Source organism: Carcharhinus amblyrhynchos, chromosome X (genome assembly GCF_965287045.1).
Source record: "Carcharhinus amblyrhynchos chromosome X, sCarAmb.v2.hapA, whole genome shotgun sequence".
Classification (NCBI taxonomy): domain Eukaryota; kingdom Metazoa; phylum Chordata; class Chondrichthyes; order Carcharhiniformes; family Carcharhinidae; genus Carcharhinus; species Carcharhinus amblyrhynchos.
The window spans coordinates 12,806,625-12,833,987 of NC_137359.1; the positions used below are offsets into that span (position 1 = coordinate 12,806,625).

The 27,363-nt window shown below is 41.8% G+C and overlaps 1 protein-coding gene across 6 annotated transcripts in view; it reads right to left on the reverse strand.

The window, feature by feature from the left end:
• Window positions 1-27,363, reverse strand: part of kmt2d (lysine (K)-specific methyltransferase 2D) — a 230,807-nt gene that overhangs the window by 11,052 nt on the left and 192,392 nt on the right. For 3 of the 6 annotated variants that reach the window (XM_080217858.1, XM_080217859.1, XM_080217860.1), the window contains 11 exons: window positions 27,172-27,336; window positions 25,253-25,394; window positions 22,190-22,271; window positions 20,524-20,702; window positions 16,712-16,854; window positions 9,549-9,690; window positions 7,859-7,992; window positions 5,274-6,369; window positions 3,586-3,722; window positions 1,586-1,716; window positions 256-424 (listed from right to left, as the gene is read on the reverse strand). In XM_080217858.1, coding sequence (XP_080073984.1) covers window positions 256-424; window positions 1,586-1,716; window positions 3,586-3,722; window positions 5,274-6,369; window positions 7,859-7,992; window positions 9,549-9,690; window positions 16,712-16,854; window positions 20,524-20,702; window positions 22,190-22,271; window positions 25,253-25,394; window positions 27,172-27,336 — 2,520 coding nt within the window. The remainder of the gene's footprint in view (window positions 1-255; window positions 425-1,585; window positions 1,717-3,585; window positions 3,723-5,273; window positions 6,370-7,858; window positions 7,993-9,548; window positions 9,691-16,711; window positions 16,855-20,523; window positions 20,703-22,189; window positions 22,272-25,252; window positions 25,395-27,171; window positions 27,337-27,363) is intronic. The other 3 variants (XM_080217863.1, XM_080217861.1, XM_080217862.1) reach the window with 3 other exon arrangements.

Here is a 27,363-nt window from a genome sequence, read left to right on the forward strand (position 1 = left end):
AAGATAAATCATCTAAGAATATCATAAGTGAAACCTATATATACACATAAACAGCAAGTGATTATATTAATAAACGGTGGGTATGTAACGGTCTATCTTGAGATGTTATTCTTAGGAGATTGGATTTTCAGTCATTCTTTTCCCCCTCCAACCACTATGGAAGATGGTAAATAAATAAATGAGAAAATAATTTGAATTCAGAGCACACAATCTATTTAATTGGTGGCATTCCACATCTTGCTGATATTGACTCACCTGTATTCGCGATCGAGCCAGGTAAACGTTATTTTTCCACTCAGTTTTTAGTCGGCGGTACTGAGAGGACTTGGAGTGGACAAATTGCTTGCTGTAGGGAGTGTTAATTTCTCCAGTTACTGTACTCTGAAATGCTTTTGATGTGCTGGTACTGTTCAAAGTATGTGGCCTGTTTGGTGCGTAGGGAAAAAAGTAACATTTACACTTAGACAATTTTAATTCTATAATACTTCACAGTATATTTGCTAATTTTTCAATAAGACAAGGCTCCCCTGAACTAAAGTCTTTCGGTCCCCAAATAGATTGTCCAGTCAAAAAGACAAAGTGCGTTTGAGGTATTAGTGTTCTCTACACACTGGCCTGTGTAAAAGTATAGAAAGATAATAAATTGAAAAATAAAGATGTATCGCGTTACTCAGTTTTTACAATAGGCTTTTGTAAACTAGTAGCTTGTTGTAGCAACAGAACATTGGATTCACTACAAGAATGTTGAAAGTTTAAAATTTAGCCTTGGCTCTTCGAACCTTTTTTAAAGTTTATTTTATTTATTAGTCACAAGTAAGCTAACATTAACATTGCAATGAAGTTACTGTGAAAATCCCCAAATTGCCTCACTTCAGCATCTGTTCGGGTACACTGAGGGAGAATTTAGCGTGGCCAGTCCACCTGGCCATCACATCTTTCAGACTGTGGGAGGAAACCCATGCAGAGAGATGGGGAGAATGTGCAAACTCCACACAGACAGTGACCCAAGCCAGGAATTGAACTCAGGTTCCTGGTGCTGTGAGGCAGTAGTGCTAACCACTTACCGCCTGTTGCCAGCTAGTACTGAACATTTCTCCACATGTGCAAAACTGCATAAGATGCAGTATTGTGCCACACTACAAACACTGATGTGTACAATGAGGCAAAAATAAATGTCAAGGCTAGTGTTGATCCACATTTTATACTCCTGTTAGGCAAACATGAATGGCAGCCACAGACACTATGGCCTAAACCATTCCATCCTCCCAGGTCAAGGAAGTAGTCTAGCAGCCAAAGGCACTGTGGAATGCAGCAGGATGAGATTTAAAACAAATAAAATTCACATTTATGGAAGAAAACTATTTTGAACTTGTGTTTTTTCCCCAAAGTCAGTGTTCTTCAGTGGGGATGAAAATATCACAACACATTTTACACAAACTGCATGACATTACTGCCTTAGTATTTGAATATACATTCATAGTTTAAATATTGTAACAGGGCTCATTTCATCATAACCTTTTTAAAAAGGCATTTTATTAAATTATCCTTATCATAAGCAAGTCAGTTGTATTTTTCATACACCTACCGTTTGTAGTGAGTCATAATTTTCGGTTCAGAACGGGCACAGCCTGTTGGATTAACAGCTAGAGGGAGCTCCATAAGCGGATGACGACCATACCTGAATATGTAGTTCTGACAACTCTCCACACCTGGCAACTGGAGAGAAAACAAGACTAATTCACAAAATATTTTTTAAAGGAAACTATTTCAACAAAAAGTGGGTAAAATCTCCCTCAAAAAGACAAGATTGGGAGAATGTCCATTTTTTTTTCTCCATAATTAAATGACTTACTCTTTGCAGATAGCACATGACAAAAAAAGTTTTACTGATCCACTATAACACTTGATACCATAGCTGTCATCTGATTGCCTATCTGTTCAGTCACAGATGAGCTAAGATTCCTTGCAACTCGCTCTGGCAAACTGAAAACCTCCCATTTTCCACCGGAGACGTCATGCCTTAGCCCTCAATCCCACGTCTCTCAGAATAGCTGCTCAAGCTCAGTTTGATTGTTCACAATATTTATATTTGCCAGGTATCAATGATCAGCTGTTAGGATGACCACTGTATAACTCAGTCAAAGCCACCTCCACAGTGGGGCACTGCAGGCTCAACAGTCAATGACAGCAAGCAAAACCTGAATTCCCCACACCGTTGCTTGGTAGACTACTCAGGATTCACTGCCTATCTTTAGACTAACCCCAGATTGCACACTCTTTTCACCAAGCACTGGACAACTTTGCATCACCTTTCATTGTCAAACAAACCGCACCAATTCTGAAAAACTTTTTTATTCTAGATCACTGAGTTCTTGACTAACAATTCCATGTCTGTACACAAAATTTGCTTTGTTAGGTTTTAGATACCTCTTTATCTACTAATGAAAGGTAAACCTATTTTTAGTGCCTCTATTCATGCATGTGTTTTGGCTGCTGCATCAAACCGTAGCTCCCTAACCCCCTAGGCTAACTTCTGGTCCTCTACTTTTATTACCAATTTCAGAAAATCATACTCTTAGTTTTCCTTGTCACCACTCTAACCTCTGTTCCCAAGTGACCAAATCCATCCCTCTGCAACTGCCTCAAGGCTAAACCAGACTGCTTGCAACCTTGGTGCCATATCTGATCCAGAGATGTGTTCCTGACCACATAAGTGCAACATCACAGATTGCCCATTTCCACCTCCATACTTCACCCTTGCCCATCTACAGCTCAAACTACAGTTCAAACCCTCATCCATGACTTTGTTGTTTGGAGACTTGACTATTCCACTCCTGACTGGTCTCCTACAATCTATCCTCTGTAAACTTCATTATTTAAAACTTTGCTACCCATTTCTGAACTCAAACTAAATTCTGTTCACTGGTCACCCCTGTGCTTGCTGACCTAACTTTTGACCCTCTGTCATCTCCTCCAGTCCCGAGAGATCTGCGCTTATCTAATTCGGAACTTTTGAGCATCCCTGGTTTTAATCACTCCATTTTTGGCAGCCGTGCTTTCAGTTACCTTGGCCCTAAGTACTGAAATTGCTTTCATTTCCTCCACCTCACTTTCCTCCTTTAAGACGCTCTTTAAAACTGACCTCTTTGACCAAGCTTTTGGTTATCTGACTGAATATCTTCTTATGAGAGTTCAGGGCCATATCTTGTTTGATAATGCTCCCCATAAAGCGACTCAGAACATTTTACCATGTTAAAGGTGCTACATCAATACAGTGTAGGTTATTGTTGTTAGTACGTTGAAATGAATCAACGTAACCTGCAGTTTACTGACCACCTTTGCTTGCACTTTTATATAGCCTGTCTTCCCACTCATTCACCTGATCATTTCCCATTATGCTTGACTGTCTTTCCAGTGGAAGGAGGCAAACTGTACAGCTAGTCACCAACATATTTTTGAATTTAAATCATCTTACAAACGGTTGCAGGTTAGATATGTCATAAGTTAAGACTTCAAAACCTAGAATCTGTTAATTTCACTTGCCAGCTATTTTGGTATTCAAAGCTTTTATTCTGTTTTTCTTACCGATTCTGCGATCCTTAGGACAGCATGGATAGTCAGTCCAAACATGTCCTCTCCTTTAATATAATCAGGGAAAAGTCGTAACATATCCGCTTCTTTCCGCAGTCGCACAATTGGTTCAAGAATTCTATTCCAAACACCTGAGAAAGGGAATAAATATAAATATGGACCCCCACAAGCTGAAGTCTCAGTTAAATACCAAACACAAAGATTATGCATCTCCCCATTCGTTTCCTGCCAAATAAAGTTATTTTCTCCCAGTGCCAGGTGAATATACCAACTCTTGATCTGGAGAATAAACAACCAACTACTTTCTAAGCCTCTACTAAGATTGCTCTTAATTGAGTCACTTAGTGATGCATGAGCAAAACATAGCAACTTGCAGAGAAGCATGCTGCTTGTATTTGATATCATCCATGTGACTTGAGAGATCAGCCATTCAATGTACTGAGAAATGATGGGCATGCAGCTGTTGTGCTAACAGAATGGATCATCCACATAACGTATCACCAAATTGTCTACAAAGTCACAAGTACGAGTCCCAGGGTCACAGATCATTCAAATCTATTTGTCTTGACTGAATGCATTTCTTCTGATTTCCTGCCAGGCTGCTAAAGATTCACAATGATGGATTGGGGAGGAAATACGAAGGCTGGTTAAGCCCTTGATATGATCTTCATGTTCTGAAGGCTGTTTTACTACATACAGTTAGGCTGTCTACATCCCAGGGGTAACTCGAAAACACATTGCCATTAGGAGCTTGGGATCATGAAGGACCATATCTTCTTCCAAAACGTTTAAACATTTTGCTTTGGAATTCCATTTAAAAAGGAGATTGCAGTAAAACATAATGAAGACAAAAAGCCTAATATTTCCCCAAACCTGTTCAGGGTGGGGAAAGTGCATGGAGCAGGACTGCTTTCTGCTGCTTTAGCCTTGGGATGATTTTGCCTTAAAATCCTTTGAATAATGGGATGAGTACTAATAAGTCAAACCTCAAGATAGTTTGGTAATCTGATAGGAGCAAACGATACAGAAATGTTTTGCTGATCGAATAATTAGCCAGCCAACAAGGTTTGATTTTAATATAAATCAAAGTAAAGTCAATAAATTATGATTTTAACTTTGTTGTATACATTGCCAAACACATGAGAAACAGAACTCAGTGGTCTAAAGTAAAACTTGTACAGGGGGGATGCATGGACAGGTTACTTGACTATGGATGGTGATGATAAGGAGAGGAGATTGAACTAAAGCATAAGAACACCTTCTTCCTAACTAACATGACAATAGTAAGCTGAGCACATTAGTTTATAAAACAGCATAGCAAAGGAGGTGGCCATTTGGACTACTCATTCTTCACTTCTGAAAAGCAATCCATTTATTCTATACAATTAAGGATATATATAAAAATAGGGATAGATAATTACAAATTCACCATCCATTTAGAAACAATAAAAGTAACAGCATGAACTGATTTTTAAAATACTTCACTCAAGTACTGTGGCATGCTACACAAGGAAACCACAGTGAGGTGGAACTTTTATGTTAGTAATTACAGCCATGAGAGAAGAGTAGTTGAGGATATCAAAGATTTATGTTATGAGCTTGTAAGTTGTTGGAAAATCTGTAATTGTATTGTTCAGTTTAAAGTTTTTTTTAAAATCCTGGCCATTGTGGATGGCTCTTACCTTGCGGGGTCCAATCAGTAACAATCAGATCCTCATGTCCTTGCTCAATAACCTGGATGCCAAACTCCGGTTTCCCATTAGTATCGTTGATGGTGCAGTGGTAGCAGCAACGCTTGTTAGTGTATCGCATGCTCCAATAAATACGTGTTGCTTCATATCCAATTGGATAAAGAGCTGTCACACTGTGGAATTCCTGCATTTGATGAGGAAGTAACTGACCAATGGTGTGGAAGATCAGTCCACCAACCCGGAACATGTGACTACGCTTGCCACGCTGTACAATGCTAGCGATCTGCTTCACTTCGTCTCGCTGAATGTAGACACGGCGGTAAACAGCAAAGCACCTAATTTCCTGTTCATTAGCTCCTTTCAGTTTGTGTTGACTGCAAAGCATAGTTTTGTCCTTGAAAAACATACAACGAGCGCGGATAGCACAAGCAAAATGATAGGTGTTGGGACATCGAACTCGATGGCAGCCAGTAGTGGCTCCAGTCTTCTGACAAAAAGCACACTTCGTGGTAAGTCCTCGGTGGAAAGCCACTTCCACATTTATCAGTGCCCCTGCTTGAGTCTCGTATACTTCAGAGGACCACAAAGCACAGTTTAGGTGGACCCACAAATCCAAGTCAAGGTTCAAGAGTCTTGCAGGTCCATCTGTTATTCCATCACCTTCTTCATGACAGAAACAACACCTCCTAGTGTCCTTGGGCATGGGGTCTGGTTTTAATGAAGTTCCCAGTTTCTGAATGAGCTCTTCAATTTCATGCTGAGATACGTGCTTAAACTTCCCCTTGTGAAATATTACTTTAAATTCCAAACGTTTCCAACGGATTCCCCTCCACCTCTTCATCTGTGGCTGTGGTTCCTCAAATTGCTTTTCGTCCAGTGGGAGACAATGTTTGATCTTTGGTGACTCAACTGGTGGGTCAGGCTTACTTGACTCTGCTGGAGTTCCAGGTGACGATACACTTGGGGATGAGGGTGGAGAGCTCTCTGGTTGTATTATGGGAAGCTGGTGAACATCGAGGATAGACATATTATTACTATAATGATGCACTACAATTCGTTCCTTCACTGGACAATCTGAGGAAGTCTCCTGAAAACAAAATGCAAAACGAGCCATTATAATGTGTTGAAACAAAAACATTAGTTATCAATATATTATTTGAAACGACAATCAGTTCCTCTATCAAAAACCATTACAAATTACATCACCCAATACTCCTTCACTCACATCTTGCTGCACACCGAGTCCCATTGCCAATCATCCCTGCTCATGCCAATCTCCATTGCACTGTTTTCAAAATACTTGACCTTGTCCAAAAGAGCCTCCATGGCACTGCTTTTCCTATCTGTACAATCTCCTTCACCCTCATGTTTCAGCATGCATTCTCTATTCTTTTAAATCTGTCCCTCTTTGCATGCCTGATTCCCTCTGCTCCATCTTTGGCAGCACAGTTCTGAGTCATCCTCGACCACGCATGCTCTTTTTAAACATTTCTAACTTGCTGCTATTCTCTCTTCTCACAATCTTTAAAACTCATTGAATAGAATCCCTGTGCCGGAGGAGGCCATTCATCCTATCAAGTCTGCACTGACTCTCCAATACAGCACCTTACCCAGACCCCATCTCGTAATCCCACATATTTACCCCGTTAATTCCCTAAACCTAACAAATTTGGACACTAAGGGCAGCTTAGTATGGCCAATCCACCTACCCTACACATCTTTGGAGTGTGGGAAGAAATCAGAGCACCCAGAGGAAACCCACGCAGACATGGTGACAACATGCAAATTCCACACAATCACCCAAGGCCAGAATTGAACCCTGGCGCTACAAGGCAGCAGTGCTAACCACTGTGCCGTGCTTCTCCCAAGATTTGCTGCTCTACCTCCATGAAGAACTTTAGGGCAATTTCTTACTATAAATTCACAAATCAAGCTGTTGGAAATCTATCAAATATGCTAACAAAGAATTAAGGGTGAGTGAGACCATCAGGCCCAGCAATGGGTATTCTATCTGCTGGGGCAATTTGTGTACCACCCTCCCTAACCAAGAGTAATGTCAATTTCTGGGGGAAGCAAACGAAAGCAAAGTAGTGGTTCATTTTAAGAAAACTGACCAATTCTTTATTGATTATATAATGACTTTAACAAGGTCCACAAGGTGGACCTATTAGAATATAAGCTCCCTGATTGAGGCAGTTAACATTGTCCAATCCGGGAGTCCTGCAGAGGTATATAATGAGGAGTGTTCAGGTTACCAAGACTCCTCTGATAATTAAGACTTCACCATTCACTGTGCTGAATGCACTTGTTTTGCAACATATTCTTCATTAGAATATTTTGCTTTTTCCTCGGATAATTAAGACTTCTGTACTGGGAAGCACCTGGCTGAGTATTACTAACTATTATAAATAAAGCTGGATTTTGTGAAGGGACACCAGCCTTGTGGGGGTTATTTCAGATTCCCCAAGGGAATTAAACAAACTTCAGGATATCCATGACGTATCACCACTAATCCTCCTTTCCCAGAAGTGCCCCTACAGCCACAGGAAGCTCTTTGATTCAAAGGGTGCACATACCGGTGCGGCAGTTGCCAGCTCCTTTCCTGGTGCCTTAATGGTAGAGCCTGGTAATGTGACATCATACTGTTTGAACCAATTATGTTTTTCCAGCACTAGCTTCTCCAGGTCCGTTGGTTCTTCTTTGGAGCCCACTAAGAAACCAGAAAGAAGTTAGAGCTATTAATAATAACCAACTGACATGCTGAACTGGTTATAAAAACAAAGTAGTAAAATGTTGGCAATTTAGCTGTAGATATGTTGTTCTTATTTTCTAAAATTTTAAGTTGGATCCCACAAATACTAATAAATAAAGTCACTGGGAAGTTGCAGTATATTAAAGGGGCATAGAAGGATCTAAGTGTTCTTTAGTGTGTGCACTTCAGAGCACACATGCCAGGCTTGCATGCACCTTCAGGGGAATGTTGATTGTCTGTGGGCCATTTGTTGCACTGCATGTTCTGCAGCTTAGGGGGAAAATTGCTGACAAGTCATGTGTGATCTTGCCCCATAACTCATTCATATATAACTTATTTATTTTGAAAGTGCACTTTGGCTCCTTTGATAAGTAGGAAGGGGCACAACGACCAGCTTGATGTAAAGTACTGTTACACATGCAATTGAAAGGAAAACCCATATCTACACCAAAAGGGGCATGCAGAGAGAGAGCCAATGTGTGATGTGTTGAAATTCAGTTCAAGATTAAAATTACAATCATAGTTTTGGGCAAATGTTTTCTCCCTCTTTCATCTTATGCCCACATTAAAAAAATGCTGAAAACAGGGGTGCGCTCCTCCATAGTAGTTTAGGACACTTGCTTACTTGGGTCAGCTGATCAGTCAATAAATGTTTTGTAAAAATACGCATTAATTTGTGGATTTGCCAGTGCAAACATCAGTGAGAGTAATAGGCTGCACATTAGCATGCTGGTCATTGCACGAGTAGAACAAGAATTCAACTTTCACAATGAATAACTTGGGTGCTCGAATGAAAAGGAAATACTGATACTAGGATTGAGCCAGCACTGGGTTTCAGGCTACTGCTTATGTGGAGATCAAAGACTGCTTGGGCTGGATGACCCGTTTCAGTGTTGTAATTTCTATATAATCATGGTATATGCCAAAATAGATATTTGCTCAATTATCTGTTGGGATGGGGAAAGTTTGGGGAGATATTCTGAAGAACTTGCCTTTGAGGATTAAGTTGGGGTCAAATATGACTGGGAGGATTTATAATATGACGTCCATGGAAAGAGGAGGCTTGCTGAATCACATAGCCATTTCTCATGATTTTAAAATCGATTAAAAACTCAGCTTATTTGAAAAGGAAGTCTTATAACACTGAAGATATCCTTAGGCCATTACTTTTCACTTAGGACAGATTAGATCTCATGTCGTCCAGGAGCAATATTTTATTCTGAGGCAAAAGCGAAATATTGGGGGTGCTCGAAATCGAAAATAAAATCAGAAAATGTTGACAAAAGATCATCAACCCGAAACGTTAACTGTTTCTCTGATGCTGCATTACCTGCTGAACATTTCTAGCATTTTCAATTTTTCTCTCATTCTGTAAGGCTGAATGTTGCATTCTAAAGTTCTATTTGTTAGTCTGCAAAGAAGACCATTCTGAAATGGGCACATCAAACTATTGTAAACCAATTCCCAGCGGCAGGTATAAATGACTTTCTTCTGGAAATTTACATAACACAAACCTTGATCAGGAACTTCCAATGCGTTTTTTTTCCCATCGGGTATAAAAGAACATGGACTGTCTGGAACAGATGTCACCTCATAAGAACCTGGGATCTTCATTTGAAGCAACTGAGCAAAAGTTGTCATCATTCTGTTTATATCCTACAAGTACAGTAGAAGTGTATAAGTCACTGGTAAACAAGCTTATGAAAAGTTTCTACTACTTGCCCATGTAAATGCCAAATAAAAATTTCCATGAAATTTGGTACCAGAACACATTATGAGAAACAGGGAAAATTTCTTTATGTTAAACAATTTTGAAACAAGTAGTTAGGATGGAAGACAGACAGAAAAGTGTTGGAAGAATTCAATCATAGGGGTTTACAGCATGGAAACAGGCCCTTCGGCCCAACATGTCCATGCCGCCCTTTTAAAAACCCCTAAACTAAACCAAATTGCCTGCATTTGGCCCATATCCCTCTATACCCATCGTATCTATATAACTATCTAAATGCTTTTTAAAAGATAAAATTGTACCCGCCTCTACTACCACCTCTGGCAGCTTGTTCCAGGCACTCACCACCCTCTGTGAAAAAATTGCCCCTCTGAACACTTTTGTACCTCTCCCCTCTCATCCTAATCCTATGCCCTCTAGTTTTAGACTCTTACCTTTGGGAAAAGATCGTGACTATTTAACTTGTCTATACCCTTCATTATTTTATAGACCTCTATAAGGTCACCCCTCAGCCTCCTACGCTCCAGAGGAAAATGTCCCAGTCTATTCAACCTCTCCTTATAACTCAATCCATCAAGTCCCAGTAGCATCCTAGTAAATCTTTTCTGCACTCTTTCTAGTTTAATAATATCTTTTCTATAATAAGGTGACTAGAATTGCACACAGTATTCCAAATGTGGCCGTACCAATGTCTTGTACAACTTTAACAAGATGTCCCAACTCCTGTATTCAATGTTCTGACTGATGAAACCAAGCATGCCGAATGCCTTCTTCACCACTCTGTCCACCTGTGACTCCACTTTCAAGGAGCTATGAACATGCACCCCCAGAGCTCTTTGTTCTGTAACTCTCCTCAACGCCCTACCATTAACTGAGTAAGTCCTACCCTGGTTCAATCTACCAAAATGCATCACCTCACATTTGTCTAAATTAAACTCTATCTGCATTTGTCAGCCCACTGGCCCGATTGATCAAGATCCCGCTGCAATTGGAGATAACCTTCCTCACTGTCAACCATGCCTCCTATATTCTCATCCAAATCATTAATATAGATGACAAATAACAGTGGGTCCAGCACTGATCCCTGAGGCACACCGCTGGTCACAGGCCTCCAGTTTGAAGAACAACTCTCTACAACCACCCTCTGGCTTCTGTCAAGAAGCCAATTTTGTATCCATTTAGATAGCTCACCCTGGATCCCGTGAGATTTAACTTTGTGCAACAACCTACCATGCAGTACCTTGTCAAAGGCCTTGCTAAAATCTATGTAGGTGTCAACTGCACTGACCTCATCTATCTTCTTGGTTACTCCTTCAAAAATCTCTATTAAATTTGAGAGACATGATTTTCCACTCACAAAGCCATGCTGACTGTCCCTAATCGGTCCTTGCATCTTTAAATGCCTGTGGATCCTGTCTCTCAAAATACCTTCCAACAAGGAAGCATATGTAAGGATGAGAAAACAAGGTTCAGTTAGGTCGCTTGTGGGTTACAAGGTAGCAAGTAATGAACTAAAAAAAAAGGCTTAGGGGAGCTAGGAGGGGGCATGAGAAGTCTTTGGTGGGTCGGATTAAGGAAAACCCCAAGGCTTTTTCCTCTTATGTCAGAAATAAAAGAATGACCAGGTTGAGGTTAGGGCCAGTCAAGGATAGTAGTGGGAATTTGTGCATGGAGTCAGAAGAGATAGGTGTGGCGATGAATGAATACTTCTCTTCAGTGTTTACCAAGGAGAGGGCCATGTTTTTGAGGATGAGAGTGTGATACAGGCTGATAGGCTGAAGGAGGTAGATGTTCTGAGGGAAGATGTATTAGCAATTCTGAAAAACCTGAGGGTCGTTAAGTCCCCTGAGCCAGATGGGATATATCCTAGGATTGTTTGGGAGGCAAGGGATGAGATTGCAGAGCCTTTGGCTTTGATTTTTGGGTCCTCACTGTCCATGAGGATAGTGACAGAGGACTGGAGAGTGGCAAATGTTGTTCCTCCGTTCAAGAAAGGAAATAGGAATGACCCTGGTAATCATAGGCCGGTTAGTCTTACTTCAGTGGTCAGTAAGTTAATGGAAAAGGTCCTGAGGGATAGGATTTATGACCATTTGGAAAGATGCACCTTAATCTGGGATAGTCAGCATGGATTTGTAAAGGGCAAGTCTTGCCTCACAAATTTGATTGAATTCTTTGAGAAGGTAACTGAGTGTGTAGATGAAGGTAGGCTCATGAAGAAAGTAAGGAGATGTGGGATAGAGAGTAATTTGGCCGATTGGATAAGTAACTGGCTATCTCATAGAAGACAGAGGGTGGTGGTGGAGGGAAAATTTTCAAACTGGAGATCAGTTACCAGCAGTGTACCACAGGGATCAGTAATGGGTTCTTTGCTATTTGTGATTTTTGTCAATGACTTGGAGGAGGGAGCTGAAGGGTGGGTCAGTAAATTTGCTGATGACACCAAGATTGGTGGAGTAGTGAATGAAGTGGAGGGCTGTTGTAGGCTGCAAAAAGACATTGATAGGATGCAGAACTGGGCCGAAAAGTGGCAGATGGAGTTTAACCCTGATAAGTGCAAGGTGATTCATTTTGGTAGGACAAATTTGAATGCGGATTGCAGGATCAATGGCAGGGTTCTGAAGAATGTGGAGGAACAGAGATATCTTGGGGTTCATATCCACAGATCTCTGAAGGTTGCCACTCAAGTGGATAGAGCCGTGAAGAAGGTCTATAGTGTGTTAGTGTTTATTAACAGGGGGTTTGAGTTTAAGAGCCGTGGGGTTATGCTGCAATTGTACAGGACCTTGGTGAGACCACATTTGGAATAATGTGTGCAGTTCTAGTTATCTCACTTTAAGAACGATTTTCCAGACGTCGCTGGATTCCGGGGAAGTGCCGGAAGATTGGAAAACAGCTAATGTTACGCCGTTGTTTAAGAAGGGTGCCAGGCAAAAGGCAGGGAATTATAGGCCGGTTAGTTTAACGTCTGTTATAGGTAAAATGTTAGAATCCGTCATCAAGGAGGAAATAGCGAGGCATCTTGAGGGGAATTGCTTGATAGAGCAGACGCAGCACAGTTTCGTTAAAGGGAAGTCGTGTCTGACAAATTTACTGGAGTTCTATGAGGACGTGTCTAGGGCGGTGGATAGAGGAGAGCCAGTGGATGTGGTCTTTCTGGATTTTCAGAAGGCGTTTGACAAGGTACCTCTCAAGAGGTTATTGCAGAAGGTCAGGGGACATGGAGTTGGGGGTAGGGTGTTAGCGTGGATAGAGGATTGGTTGTCAAATAGGAGGCAGAGAGTGGGGGTCAATGGGTGCTATTCGGATTGGCGGATGGTGACTAGTGGAGTGCCCCAGGGGTCGGTGCTGGGGCCTCAGCTATTTACCATTTATATAGATGATCTGGAGGAGGGAACCGAGTGTATGGTGTCGAAATTTGCTGATGACACCAAGATTGGTGGAACTGCAAATTGTGCGGAGGGTGTGGAGAATCTACAGAAGGATCTAGATAGGCTGGGCGAATGGGCCAGGAACTGGCAAATGGAATTTAATGTTGGCAAGTGCGAGGTGGTCCACTTTGGTAGGAATAATGGTAGGAAGGATTATTACTTACGTGGAGAAAAACTGCAGCAGGCGACGGTGCAGAGGGACCTCGGGGTCCTTGTGCATGAGTCGCAAAAACCCAGCTTGCAGGTGCAGCAGGTGGTCAGGAAGGCAAATGGGATGCTGGCCTTCATAGCGAGGGGGATTGAATATAAAAGTAGGGCGGTCTTGCTGCAGCTGTATAGGGCACTGGTGAGGCCGCAGCTGGAGTACTGTGTGCAGTTTTGGGCGCCGTACTTACGCAAGGATATTTTGGCCTTGGAGGGAGTGCAGAGGAGGTTTACTAGGCTGATGCCGGAGTTGAGGGGGTTGAGCTACGAGGAGAGGCTGAATAAACTAGGCTTGTACTCGTTAGAGTTTAGAAGAATGAGGGGGGATCTCATTGAGACGTATAAGATGATGAATGGGATGGATAGGATAGAGGTGGAGAGACTCTTCCCACTCAGAAAGGATAGCAGGACTAGGGGGCACAGCCTCAAGATAAAGGGGGGGCGGTTTAGAACAGAGTTGAGGAGGAACTTCTTCACTCAAAGGGTGGTGAATCTCTGGAATTCTCTGCCCGTTGAAGTGGTGGAGGCTACCTTGCTAAATATTTTTAAGACGCGGGTTGATGGGTTTTTGATAAGAGAGGGGATTAAGGGTTATGGGGAGAGGGCGGGAATGTGGAACTGAGACACGACAGATCAGCCATGATCTTATTGAATGACGGGGCAGGCTCGAAGGGCTAGATGGCCTACTCCTGCTCCTATTTCTTATGTTCTTATGAAGCAATGTAGAGAGTGCAGAGGAGATTTACCAGGATACTGCCTGGTGTGGAGGGTAGGTCTTACGAGGAAAGGTTGAGGAAGCTAGGACTTTTCTCTTTACAGTAGAGGAGGATGAGAGGCGACTTAGAGGTTTATAAGATGATGAGGGCAATAGATAGAGTGGACGTTCAGAGAGACTGTTTCCTCAGGTGGATGTAGCTGTTACTAGGGGGCATAACTATAAGGTTCATGGTGGGAGAGATAGGAGGGATGTCCAAGGTAGGTTCTTTACTCGGGGAGTTGTTGGGGTGTGGAGTGGACTGCCTGCTGTGACAGTGGAGTTGGACACTTTAGGAACTTTCAAGCAGTTACTGGATAGGCACATGAAGCACACCAGAATGATAGGGAATGGGATAGCTTGATCTTGGTTTCAGGCAAAACTTGGCACAATATCAAGGGCCGAAGAGCCTGTACTGTGTTGTACCGTTCTACGTTCTATGTAATTTACCCACCACAGATGTGAGGCTCACTGGCCTATAGTTCCCAGGCTTCTCCCTGAACGCCTTTTTAAACAAAGGCACAACATTTGCCACTCTCCAGTCTTCAGGCACCTCACCCGTGACTATCAACGATTCAAATATCTCGGCTAGGGGACCCGCAATTTCTTCCCTAGCCTCCCACAATGTCCTGGGATATACCTCATCAGGTCCCACAGATTTATCTACCTTGATGCGCTTTAAGACTTCCAGCGCCACCTCCTCTGTAATATGTACACTCCTCAAGACATCACTATTTATTTAAGAACGTAAGAAATAGGTGCAGGAGTAGGCCATCCAGCCCTTCGAGCCTGCCCCACCATTCAATAAGATCATGGCTGATCTGTCGTGTCTCAGTTCCACATTCCCGCCCTCTCCCCATAACCCTTAATCCCCTCGCTTATCAAAAACTCATCAACCCACGTCTTAAAAATATTTAGCGAGGCAGCCTCCACCACCTCAACGGGCAGAGAATTCCAGAGATTCACCACCCTTTGAGTGAAGTTGTTCCTCCTCAACTCCGTTCTAAACCGCTCCCCCCCCCACTTATCTTGAGGCTGTGCCCCCTAGTCCTACTGTCCTTTCTGAGCGGGAAGAGCCTCTCCACCTCTATCCTATCCATCCCATTCATCATCTTATACGTCTCAATGAGATCGCCCCTCATTCTTCTAAACTCTAACGAGTACAAGCCTAGTTTATTCAGCCTCTCCTCATAGCTCAACCCCCTCAACTCCGGTATCAGCCTAGTAAACCTCCTCTGCACTCCCTCCAAGGCCAAAATATCCTTGCATAAGTGCGGCGACCAAAACTGCACACAGTACTTCAGCTGCGGCCTCACCAATGCCCTATACAGCTGCAGCAAGACCTCCCTACTTTTATATTCAGTCCCCCTCGCTATGAAGGCCAGCATCCCATTAGCCTTCCTGACCACCTGCTGCACCTGCAGGCTGGGTTTTTGTGACTCATGCACAAGGACCCCGAGGTCCCTCTGCACCGTCGCCTGCTGCAGTTTTTCGCCCCGTAAGTAATAGTTCTTCCTACCATTATTCCTACCAAAGTGGACCACCTCGCACTTGCCAACATTAAATTCCATTTGCCAGTTCCTGGCCCATTCGCCCAGCCTATCTAGATCCTTCTGCAGACTCTCCACACCCTCCGCGCAATTTGCCGTTCCACCAATCTCCAAGTTCTCCAAGTTCCCTAACATCCATGCTTTTCTCAACAGTAAATACTGATAAGAAATATCATTTAGGATCTCACCCATCTCTTGTGGATCCCCACATAGGTTACCTTGTTGATCCTTAACAGGCCGTACACTCTTCTTTGTTACTCTTTTGCCCTTTATGTTTTTGTAGAAGCTCTTCGGATTCTCCTTTGCCTTATCTGCCAAAACAATTTTGTGTCCCCTTTTTGCCCTCCTGATTTCCCTCTCAACTCTACTCCTACACCCCCTATACTCTTCAGGAGATTCACTTGATCCCAGCTGCCTATACACGTCATGTGCCTCTTTCTTATTCTTGACCAGGGCCTCAATATCCCAAGTCATCCAGGGTTCCCGACTTCTGCCAGCCCTGCCCTTCATTCCAAGACGAATGTGTTTGCCTTGAACCCTGGTTAACACACTTTTGAAAACATGCCACTTACCAGATGTCACTTTTCCTTCCCACAGACTCCCCAATTAACTTTTGAAAGTTCCTGCCTGATACCATCAAAATTGGCCTTGCCCCAATTTAGAATATTAACTTTTGGGACAGACCAACTCAGCAGGTCTGACAACACTGCTTCTCTCTCCACAGATGCTAATGGCTGGAATTTTCCTTATGGTGGGGCCAGTGAGTCATTCCAATCTCTGTTCACATCAGCTGGACCAGGAGATCCTGGCCAATGTTTTAGTCAAATATGACTCTTCATATTTGACTCAAATTGTTATCTCTGCTTCTTTCTTAGCAGATGCTTGTTTCCTGCATTTTGTTTTTATTTTCGATTTCTAGCATCCGTTTTTTTTCTTTGAAGATGGACACTGACTTCCATGAACCAAACTCAAAATGAAGACGAGAAATTACTTTTAATGAAATATTTACCTTGGCAGCTGCTCCTGAGACATCTAGTGTGACTGCAACCTGGTTTCCTTTACTGCTCCTCCATGGGCCAGAGAAAGAAGCACCCTTCTCAGCATTTTCCACAAATGGCTCTGTATTTACAAATGGCTTTGTATCAGGAAATACTAAGGAAGAAAGTATTAAAAAGGGCAAATTAGTAATTCAAATGAACAAGGATCTACATACCAGGAAGTGTCAAACAACATTGCACGCTCTTGTATTGGTTTTTTTAAAATTATACAAGATTACCTAATCTGCATGATTTTATTTATTTGAACAGAAGTATCCCCCACAAATTGCAACTGCAAGACCAAATTTAAAGATATGTTGACGGTAATGTAATATTTAGATGTGACCTAAATGATATCGTTTCCTACGCAGTACAGAGGTATTTTCCCTGGTCAACTAGGCAAACACCAAAGTTCTTATCTCAGAATAGAAACAAAAATAAACACAAGCTAATTGTTATATGTTTCAAAGACAGGGTCTATCTTGGTGGCTCCTCCCAGGAAGGAAATATGAATTCAAAGAAAAACCCACAAAAGGTAACCCAGACAGTCTTGATTATATCATCACTAAAGTACAATTTAAATCCCAACTAACTTGGGAGAGGTTCAGTCATTTGGATATCACCTTCAGCAGCCATTTAGAATACAGCCTGAAAACAGCCCAGTTATTAATTCAGCTATAGTCACTAAATAACTCTTCAGGCTGTAACTAGGGTTCCAAGTTCATGCAACTAATTCCCAACTGAAGGTCTTAGTGGGTAAATAATTTTATTAACAAATTTTGATCCCAAAGTAGTGAGCTGACCATTAAACAAGTAGGATTAGATTTTCAACTCTTATGCATATGCAGAAATGGTGTCCAAGTAAAAGCTTTGAGAAGAAAGAAAATGCTGCAGAAATTATTTTGCACCAGGGTCCTCCCACTACAGACCAAAAACCAATGTCAAAATATTGGCTCAGAAGCCACTGTGAAATATCCTTATGAAGATCACAAGAGTTAGGTTCAGGACCACAGGCTGAAAATAAGTAGATTGTATTTGGCATCCAGTCATGCTTCCTCCCGTTCTCTGCTGGTCTACCTCACTTCTAGTGCCTGGTCTGTTCCTGTGTCCTCAGATTTCTATTTCTCCATCAGGAATTTATCACTACGCTAGCTAGTATTAATCTACTCTTATCCTGTTCCATGGGGCTCCGTTGTTGCCTACTGTTCTTTACTTTGTCACTTTTCAGTAGCTTCCCAATTATACCAACTCCATTCATCCCTCTGCTGATGCGCTGTCCATTGCCAATCACCAATGCCACTCTTCATCTCCTCTGGATCTACATCTCTACTCTTTTAAGGCCCTTATCATTCACAACCTTCCTGTAGTTTCTTGCACAGCTCTATGTCCCACCATCTATTCCACCCAAACAGTTGTCATGGAGGAGTGACTAATTAGGAAGGCAAATGGCATGTTGGCCTTTATTGAAAGGAAACTGGAATACAGGGAAAAAAAGTGTCTTGCTAGAATGATACAGGATTTTGGCAAGACTACATCTGGAGTACTGAATTCAGTTTTGGTCTTCACATTTAAAACTGATACTTGCTTTGAAGGTAGTACAGAGAAAGTTCACTAAGTTGGTCCCTGGGATGTGGGCGTTGTCCTATGATGAAAGGCTGAGCAAACTGGATCTATATTCTCCAGAGTTTAGGAGAACAAGAGGTGATCTCATTAAAACGTACAAGATTCTGAAGAAGTTTGACAGGATAGACGCCAAGAGATTGTTTCCTCTAGTCAGGGAATACAAATGTAGAAGATAAGGGGTCAGCCATTTCAGACTGAGATGAGGAGAAATGACTTCACTCAAAAGGGTCATGAATCTTTGGCATTCTCTGCTCCAGAAGGTTGTGGACGCTCCATCGTTGAAGATATTTAAGATTGAGGTAGACAGGTTTTTAGTCTCTCAGAATCAAGGGACGTGGGCCATAAAGTTCACTTCTTTTCCTACTTCGAATTCTTGCGACCATCGCCAAATCTCACCATGGTCCCTTCTCCTGACTTCTTTGGCTCCTTCAACCATCTCACCAGGGTCAAGATAGTAGTGTAGTAAAACTGAGAAACTAGCAGTTACCTAATGTACAATCAAGAGGTAGGGGGTGAGCACCATAGGCTAAAACATGTGTGTCATCTTTCAAATCCTTGCTCGGCTTTCCCAACTCGCTCGCCAAACCACTAAATATTCATTCTCTGCAGCCAATCCAAGCTTCTCACTGTGATATTCTCACTCCCATCCTCAGCAACTCTTCAGTCTTGGCGTTTTCAAATTTCATCGCAACTTATTTTGCCCTTTCTTCTCTGGCACCAGCCTCCTTTAACCTCTCTCTCCATATAAAGTCCCACCTATTTACATGGTCATCCCTTGGTCTTGCTATCCCACCTATTCTTTCTACTCCTGTTGTCTCAATTATATACAAGTCTGTTTCTGACCATTACTCCATATCTCTCACCTGCTTTTCCCCTTTCCATCCCCACTTCTGTCTGCTCCTGTTAAAAAAAAAACTCCCAACTTACAACTGCATCTTCAAACTCTTAACTGGCTAGTTTGCTGCACTCCATCCATTATACCTCTGCATATTTACTCAATCTCCCTCCTATTTTCTCCTTTCATTCTCTTCTCCAGTAAAATTCTTGCTCTATCCTCCCGCCCCCCCCACCCACCAATTGTTTCTCTGGTGTATTCTTTTCTCCACAACAATTCCAGTGGGTGGGGGGGGGTCACATACATTATCCAATACACAACTAGTTTAGCCATTCAAGCTAGATCTGGTTAGTCCATGTCGAACATTACCAGCCACTGATCTTCTGCCAAAATTGCTCAAGTCAAGATCACGCTGGAATGCAAAGGTAAACTCCATCTTCAAATCTTTGTCTTCTTGAAATCCTCTTCCTCCACCCTCACTTCCAGCAAATGTGTGGATATCTGTTCCGCTGCCTCCATCACATCCCCCACTTTGTAATGTCTTCCAAGCCAACACCACTGCCCCCTTAGCCCTGGACACAAATCTCTAATTTCTCTCATACATCTCCTCTCCAAGCTCATCTTTTCCATGTGACCCACCTCCTGCCTTCTTGACTCTATTGCCACTAAGCTTCTAAACACCCAACTGTCAATCCTGGCACCCTTGCTCATGACATTATGTATGATACCTGTGCTCAAGTACTGTCCATCACCTTTATAAAATCATCACCCATCCTCAAAAAATTCACCTTCAACTTGTCTGGCCTTGAACATTATGATCCATCTCCAGTGTCCTTAATCAAATCCATGCCTGATCTTTCCCCATCTCCATATTTGACAGGTCCCCACCCTTGCCACAACACTGATATGGCCCAAAGTCAAAATCACAAATGACATCCTCGGTGACCATGGTGTACTATCCCTCACCTTTTGCAACCCACCTGCAGCCTTTGACACAGTCAACCACATCCCTCCCACCCCGCCCAACACTTCTGCTCCATTGTCCAGCTGAGTCAATTGCCCTTGCTTGGCTCTACACTTACTTCTCGACCCTTCCACCGCCTTTATATCATTAGCTTTGCTTTGCTTGTCTGAACATCCAATCCTGGATGACATGCAATTTCATTCAATTAAAGACTGGGAAGAGCAAAACAAATGTCTGACCCATTCCCTCTTTGCCTCCCTTTGACCATAATCCTTCCCCTTCGCCGACTAGCTCAGCCTAAGTCAGCCTGCTTTAAAATAATGAGCATTGTTTGAATCCATTTATTAATTTCCCACACCAACCTGGGATGCATGCTCCTGGGATTATGGGAATCACAGGAGAAAGGGCACGGTCCATTGACTCTTCCTTAATTTCAGTCAGCAAGGGAAACCTGGAAGTTTCCTGTCCGAACACACTTTCTGGCGAGGATGCTGGCACAATGCTGTCTGGAGTGTGTCTGTCGTCTTCCAACTCTGCTCTACTGTTGAAGAAAAAAAATTACAACTCAACTTCTTCAGGGGGATTTAAAAATACCGCAAAATCCTGGGCTGCAAGTAGGAACATACACTGCAGTTTAGACCTTGCCTCTGAACTTATTCTTTAATCACACTCCATCTTTTAAAAAAAATTCATGAAATGTGGATGCTGCTGCCAGCATTTGTTGCCCATCCCTAATTGCTCTTGAACTGCGTGGCTTGCTAGGTCATTTTGAGGCCAGTTGAGAGTCAACTACATTGGATCTGGAGGCAAACATAAGCCAGACCAGGTAAGGATGGCAGATTTCCCTCCCTAAAGGGCATCAGTGAATCAGGTGGGTTTCTACAACAAGCGATCATAGTTGCTATGCTCACCATTACTGAGACTAGCTTTTATATTCCAAATTTTATTAATCGGATTTAAATTCTACCAGCTGCCATGGTGAGATTTGAAACCCAAATCCCCTAGCCTGAGCCTCTACATTACTAGCCCAGAGTACATAAGAACATAAAAAATAGGAGGAGTAGGCCATCTAGCCCTTCGAGCCTGCCCCGCCATTCAGTAAGATCATGGCTGATCTGAAGTGGATCAGTTCCACTTTCCTGTTCTCTCCCCATAACCCTTAATTCCCTTGTCTATCAAAAACCTATCTACCCGTGACTTAAATATATTTAGCGAGGCAGCCTCCACCACTTCAACGGGCAGAGAATTCCAGAGATTCACCACCCTGAGTGAAGAAGTTCCTCCTCAACTCCGATCTAAACTGTCCCCCCCTTATCTTGAGGCTTTGCCCTCTAGTTCTGCTACCCTTTCTAAGCGGGAAGAATCTCTCTACCTCTACCCCATCCATCCCCTTCATTATCGTATACGTCTCTATGAGATCCCCCCTCATCCTTCTAAACTCCAACGAGTACAGACCCAGTCTATTTAGTCTCTCTTCATAGTCCAACCCCCTCATCTCCAGTATCAGCCTAGTGAACCTCCTCTGCACTCCCCGAAGTAGAGTACTACTTCACCATCTTCACGTTCATTAAAGAACAGTGTGCTTTCATTGTCTTACAGTTACGTTTCAAGTTTAAAAAGCAAGCATCTTTTATTAATTCAGATTTTTAAAAAATATACAACTTTTAAAGGTTGCTTCCATTTTCAAACATGTAATCCCTGCTCAAATAGAATAATGGGAACTGAAACCATAGTAAAGCATTACTGTCCCCTTATTGTTGGCCCTCATGTTTTTAGCAAGATTTTATTTATCAAGTTAAAAATTAATTTGGAGACCTATTAAGGGGAGAAAGCATAAGATTTTTGTACAAAATGCCAGAATTACACTGCTAATTCATTATATCTCCTATTATTTAGGCACAATAAAAGGTAGAGTGATTTTAGTGCACTGGACAGTAAAGCTTTACATTCATGGAGCAGAAGACAAAGAAAGGCAAAGAGTTTTCAAGAAATGGGAAGAAAGAATAAGCAGTGGTTGTGAATAAAAACCTTAGCTCCTCATTTTGGTTGTGCGGTGGTGTGGGCAAGGAAGCCAACATATCCATATTCTTCAATTCTGTTGTTAGCAGATCTATGAAGTAGAACAAAGATAGCATTACACCACAATGTATAGAAACTAAGTGCAAAAATTATATGGCATTCAATTGTTTTTCAAACTAAATCAGTGATCCATGTATCATATCAGGTACATGCAACTTAAATCCAACATCACAATATGGTAGATGCCACTAAATGTCAACTATGATCAAGGACAATCATGTTTAAACAGATTTCAGTTTCATTGCGACTTCTTTTTAAAAATAATTGTGTGTATAATGTTGCATGCCCATTTTAATATCAACTTTTTTGAAGTAGAATTTCAGTTCAGGGACACTGCCTAATTGATAGGTTGCCTTGCTTTCGATATCAGTTTGGTACGATAACAGCTTTGCACTCAACTTCAGAACTTTAAAAATAATATTGGAAAAAATCTTGCACAAATGCTTCGTACATCAAGTTCTCAAAACAGACGGATTGGAATTCTCTGCCACCAGTGAGAATGGCGAATTTGGCATTAGCCAAACCTCCATTTACAGCACTGGGGCTGCAGAATCCACGGTTTAACCATGGCTAAAATCTCAAACTTAGTGACTTCTAAGCTAATCATAGCCATTTCAGGAAAGAGGACACAATTTACTGGCTAGTTAAAAAAAAGGCAATCAGAAGAACAGACTTGCTGTTGCTTGTCCAATTACAGGCCTTTTGGGAGTCAGGACTCTTCCAGTAAGTAATCAAGAAGCATGGGTTTTGCTCACGGGTCATACAGAACTTGAAAGCAGGGTGCTGGCAATTGCTACTGGTTGCAATAGCAATATTGCTATTCACAACAAATGAAGAATTAGATTTTCATGACTGTTTGTGATTCCTACAGGAATGGCACGAGGGTTTCAGAGGCGCTATCGGTCAGGCTTTCAGCAGCATTTCCTTACAGATGTGCACAGCAATAATTGCCATACTTTGTTATCTGGTCACTTGGTTCAAATTGACAAACTTAAGCCACAGGAAACATCAACTGTGGTTTCAGATTTCAGCAAGTACAATGTGAAAGTTGCAATTGTCATTAGTGTTTTTTTAAAAAAATGTTTTTACTCCATTCTTAAAGTTGCAAAGCCGATGTTCAGAATGGACTGAGCAAACCTAAATCCATTCCTTGCTTGCTCCCAAATTCAAATCCCAACTGAATCTAATTCATGGTCCCCACAAGGGGGACAAACAAGATCCAAGCTGACAAGATAAGGTGTTGCACCCCATCTTGGGTCTGATCTGATGCTTGATCTTAGCCAAAAGACCGAAAAGTGCATTCTGTGCTTTGCATAGTAATGCAAATGTTTAAATGTACGCCTGTGACATCTTGTGACAGAACATTCAAACTACCTTTTCTTTACCAGTCTGACTGCTAACGTGCAAATTTCAAATCTTGCACTGTGCATAGCAAGATGGAGGAGAAAGTAGATGGAGAAGAAAGTACTTGTCTGAAATGATATCTACAATATTTTAAACAAATTAACCTGCAAGTTTTATCTTCTTTAAAAAACTGCTAGCATTAGTTTTTGGGCAGATTTGTTCCTCAGAATTCTGGTGTATTTTATTTCTGACGTGGAGATGCCGGCGTTGGACTGGGGTAAATACAGTAAGAAGTCTGACAACACCAGGTTTAAGTCCAACTGATTTATTTGATAATAAACTCACAAGCTTTCGAGGTTCCCCTCTTCGTCATTCACCTGATAAAGAAGGGAACCTTGAAAGCTTATGAGTTTACTATCAAATAAATCAGTTGGACTTAAACCTGGTGTTGTCAGACTTCTTACTGTATTTTATTTCCCCAGAGTTCACACTTTCTGACGTTATGCTTTGACAAAAACTTCAATTTTTTTTCCAGCAATGGTTTATGCCTCAAAACGCACCTTGAAGGTCGATATAACAGAACAGGTACAGGCCATTCAGTCCCATGAGCTTTTTGATGAGGTCATGGCTAATTTGCATCTTAGCTTCAGTTCCACATTCCTTCACACCCTTAACCAATAAAAATTTATCTCTATTGAAATGTTCAATTTACCTAGCCTCAACAATTTTTTCCATGGAGCACCAGATTTCTACTACTCTTTACAATGAAGAGCTGCTTCCTGACATCACCTCTGAACAGTTCAGCTCCAATTTAAGCTTATGCCCTTTGTCCTGTACAGTTCAACAGTTGAAATAGTTTATCTTTATCTACACTATCAACTCCTTTAACTATTTTAAGAACCTTGATTAGATAACGCCTTAATCTTCTACGCTAAAAGTAATACAAGCTGAATCTATGCAACCTCCCTTCTTAATTTAACCCTTTTGGCTCCAGTGTCATAGTTGAATTGGCGCTGCACCTTCTCCAAGCCCAATATATCCTGACTGAGATCCATTGCCCAGAATTGAACACACTACACCAGATGCAGTGTAACCAAATATCCACTGAACTGCAGCATAACTTCTTCCCCTTTGCAAAAGGGCAAGCAATTGAGAAAATATTTACATGGGATTTATAATTATAATTTGCAAGTTTTTTCTAAATAAACAGGTGATAACAGATCTTGTGACACAGTGTTAGTGTCCTACCTCTGGGCCTGAAGCTCTGGGTTTGAGTCCCACTTCAGGGCTTGACGGGCACAGAAAGTGCATCCATAATGTGACCAAACAGGTTGATTATCAGCCTGTAAATCCTTCCAACATGCCTGTTAAGAGCTGGAAAGTATACTCCAGAAATCAACAGCAAACCATTGTAGTACTTTGCAAGCATGATCATGGAACAATCAGATAAGACTATGGCTGCCAATCCCCCTTTAAAGCATGGCACCTGGAGAAGATAACTGTATGCAGCTGAGATTTCCTTTCAGTGAAACTTTTTTCCAGTAATTCTCTGCAGTCAGGATATACAACTGAGTCTCATTTAGGGAGGGACTTGCTTGAACCTAACTCCAGGTTAGATGATTTCATATATATTGTGCCAAATAATTAAACTCTATCAAGTTCTCATACCCTTTTGCCCTTCGAGTTCTTTCTGGCCTTCCGTCAGCTCCTCAGAAGTGGCCAATCCATTCACCAATTTCTGCTGGACAGAGGGAGGGGGGGTGGGAGGCAATGAGGAAGGTGGGGTTGGTGGATTGCTCAGATTGTTCTGCTGAAGAATGATAGAAAATTAATCTACTGAGTACTTGAATAAGATTGCCAATAAATATTCAAGTTTTTTGAAAAATATAAAGCAGCAAATACCAGTGAAATGTAATATTTAAATATTTTACAACAAAGGCCCTTTACATGGATATACTGTTACCCTTTTAGATTTAATTTTGGGCTCAGCATCTTGGATGACTCCTGCATGTGGGCCTCACCTCAACTTTTCCAGACAGTATTTTCACTTGCCCAGATACTCCCAAAATTAGTAGCATGCACAGGGACTAAACAGAGGATCATATTCACATACTGGTTTTATCGCATACCCACATACATGATTCTTCTCAATTTTGGAAGAGTGCAGAATACATCATACTGGACAGTAACTTCAGTTCTAACTGCCAAATTCACTCAGCAGTAAAAGAATAAGTGAACAGCAGCTATCAGGAATTACAGATTTTGCACGTTAATATAATTATTAATTAACCGTGGGGTGGCACAGTGGTTAGCACTGCTGCCTCTCATGCCAGAGGCCCAGGTTCAATTCCCAGCTTGGGTCACTGTCTGCGTGGACGGACTTTGCATGTTCTCCACATCAGTATGGGTTTCCTCTGGGTGCTCCAGTTTCCTCCCACAGTCTGAAAAATGTGCTGGTTAGGTGCACTGGCCATGCTAAATTGTCCCTCAGTGTACCCGAACAGGTGCGAAGTGTGGCAACTAAGGGATTTCCACAGTAACTTCATTGCAGTGTAATGTAAGCCAACTTGTCCCACTAATAACTAAACTTTAATTTACCAGTCGAAAATAACACTTGCCTGGAGCTGTTCAACTTAAACAGATAGACCACACTTAGATTACTGCGTGCAGTTCTGGTTACCAGATTATAAAAAGGATACTGAGGCACTGGAGAGGGTGTAGAGATTTACAAGGATGGTATCAGAAATGTGAGAGTAGACCAATAGGCTGGATCTCCTTTTTTTCTTGAAAATAGGTCAAGAAGTGATCTAACAGAGGTTTTTAAAATGATGAAATGTTTTGGTAAAGGCTTTGAGTGCTGCCTCTTGTGGAAAAGAGCATAATTACAGGCCAACTATATAATGTCAGTCACCAAGAAATCCAATAGGAAATTCAGAAGTTTTTTTTTATCTAGAGAGCGATGAGAATGTGGAACTTGCTACGACAGGAAGTGAATAGTGTCAGATACATTTAAGGGAAGCTGGACAAACATGAGGGAGTGAGGAACAGAGGGTCACAACGGCAGATTTAGATGAGAAAAGATAGGAGAAGACTCGAGTGGAGCATAAACGTCAGTATGGACTGGGTGGGCTGAGTGGTCCATTTCTGTGCCACACATGACATAACCCTCTGAAACTTTGTATTCTTACATACTAGTTCTTTCCCTATTCTCACCAAGGAAGCTATCACACTCTGAAGCTTCAGACAGATACCCAAATTTAACCAGCAAGGGCTTAAGATTACTTTTCAGAAAATCACCAGAACCAAGTAAACTTAAATATGGGCTCTTAAAACTTAAATGGGCTCCTTTCAAAAAAAAAGCTGCCAACCAAATATTTGAACAAATCTCTATGATAGATCGGCTTTGCCTTTCCTTTGGATACTTGATTGAGACAGTTAAAATCAATAACATTTTAATCCGAATAAAGGAGAACACGATTTTCTGTGCGCAAACCAGGTCTTAAACCTCTCAACATAAATCCTGACGAAACGCAAAAACAAATTTATGCTGCACCTTGACACAATTGCTTCATTTTAGTTACATTTACCTTGTAAAGAAGCTGCGAGTAGTAATCTGGAGCACTATCTAGCACTGCATTCCCAAATGACCCTTTCAGCTGGCTTTTGCTGTTGAATGGACTGCTCCCAAATGGAGGAAAGAGACCAAAGTTCACCTCAATGGTAGGTTCCACCAAAGGAAGGAGGGAAAGTTGCTAAGGGGGAAAAAGACAAGAAAACAA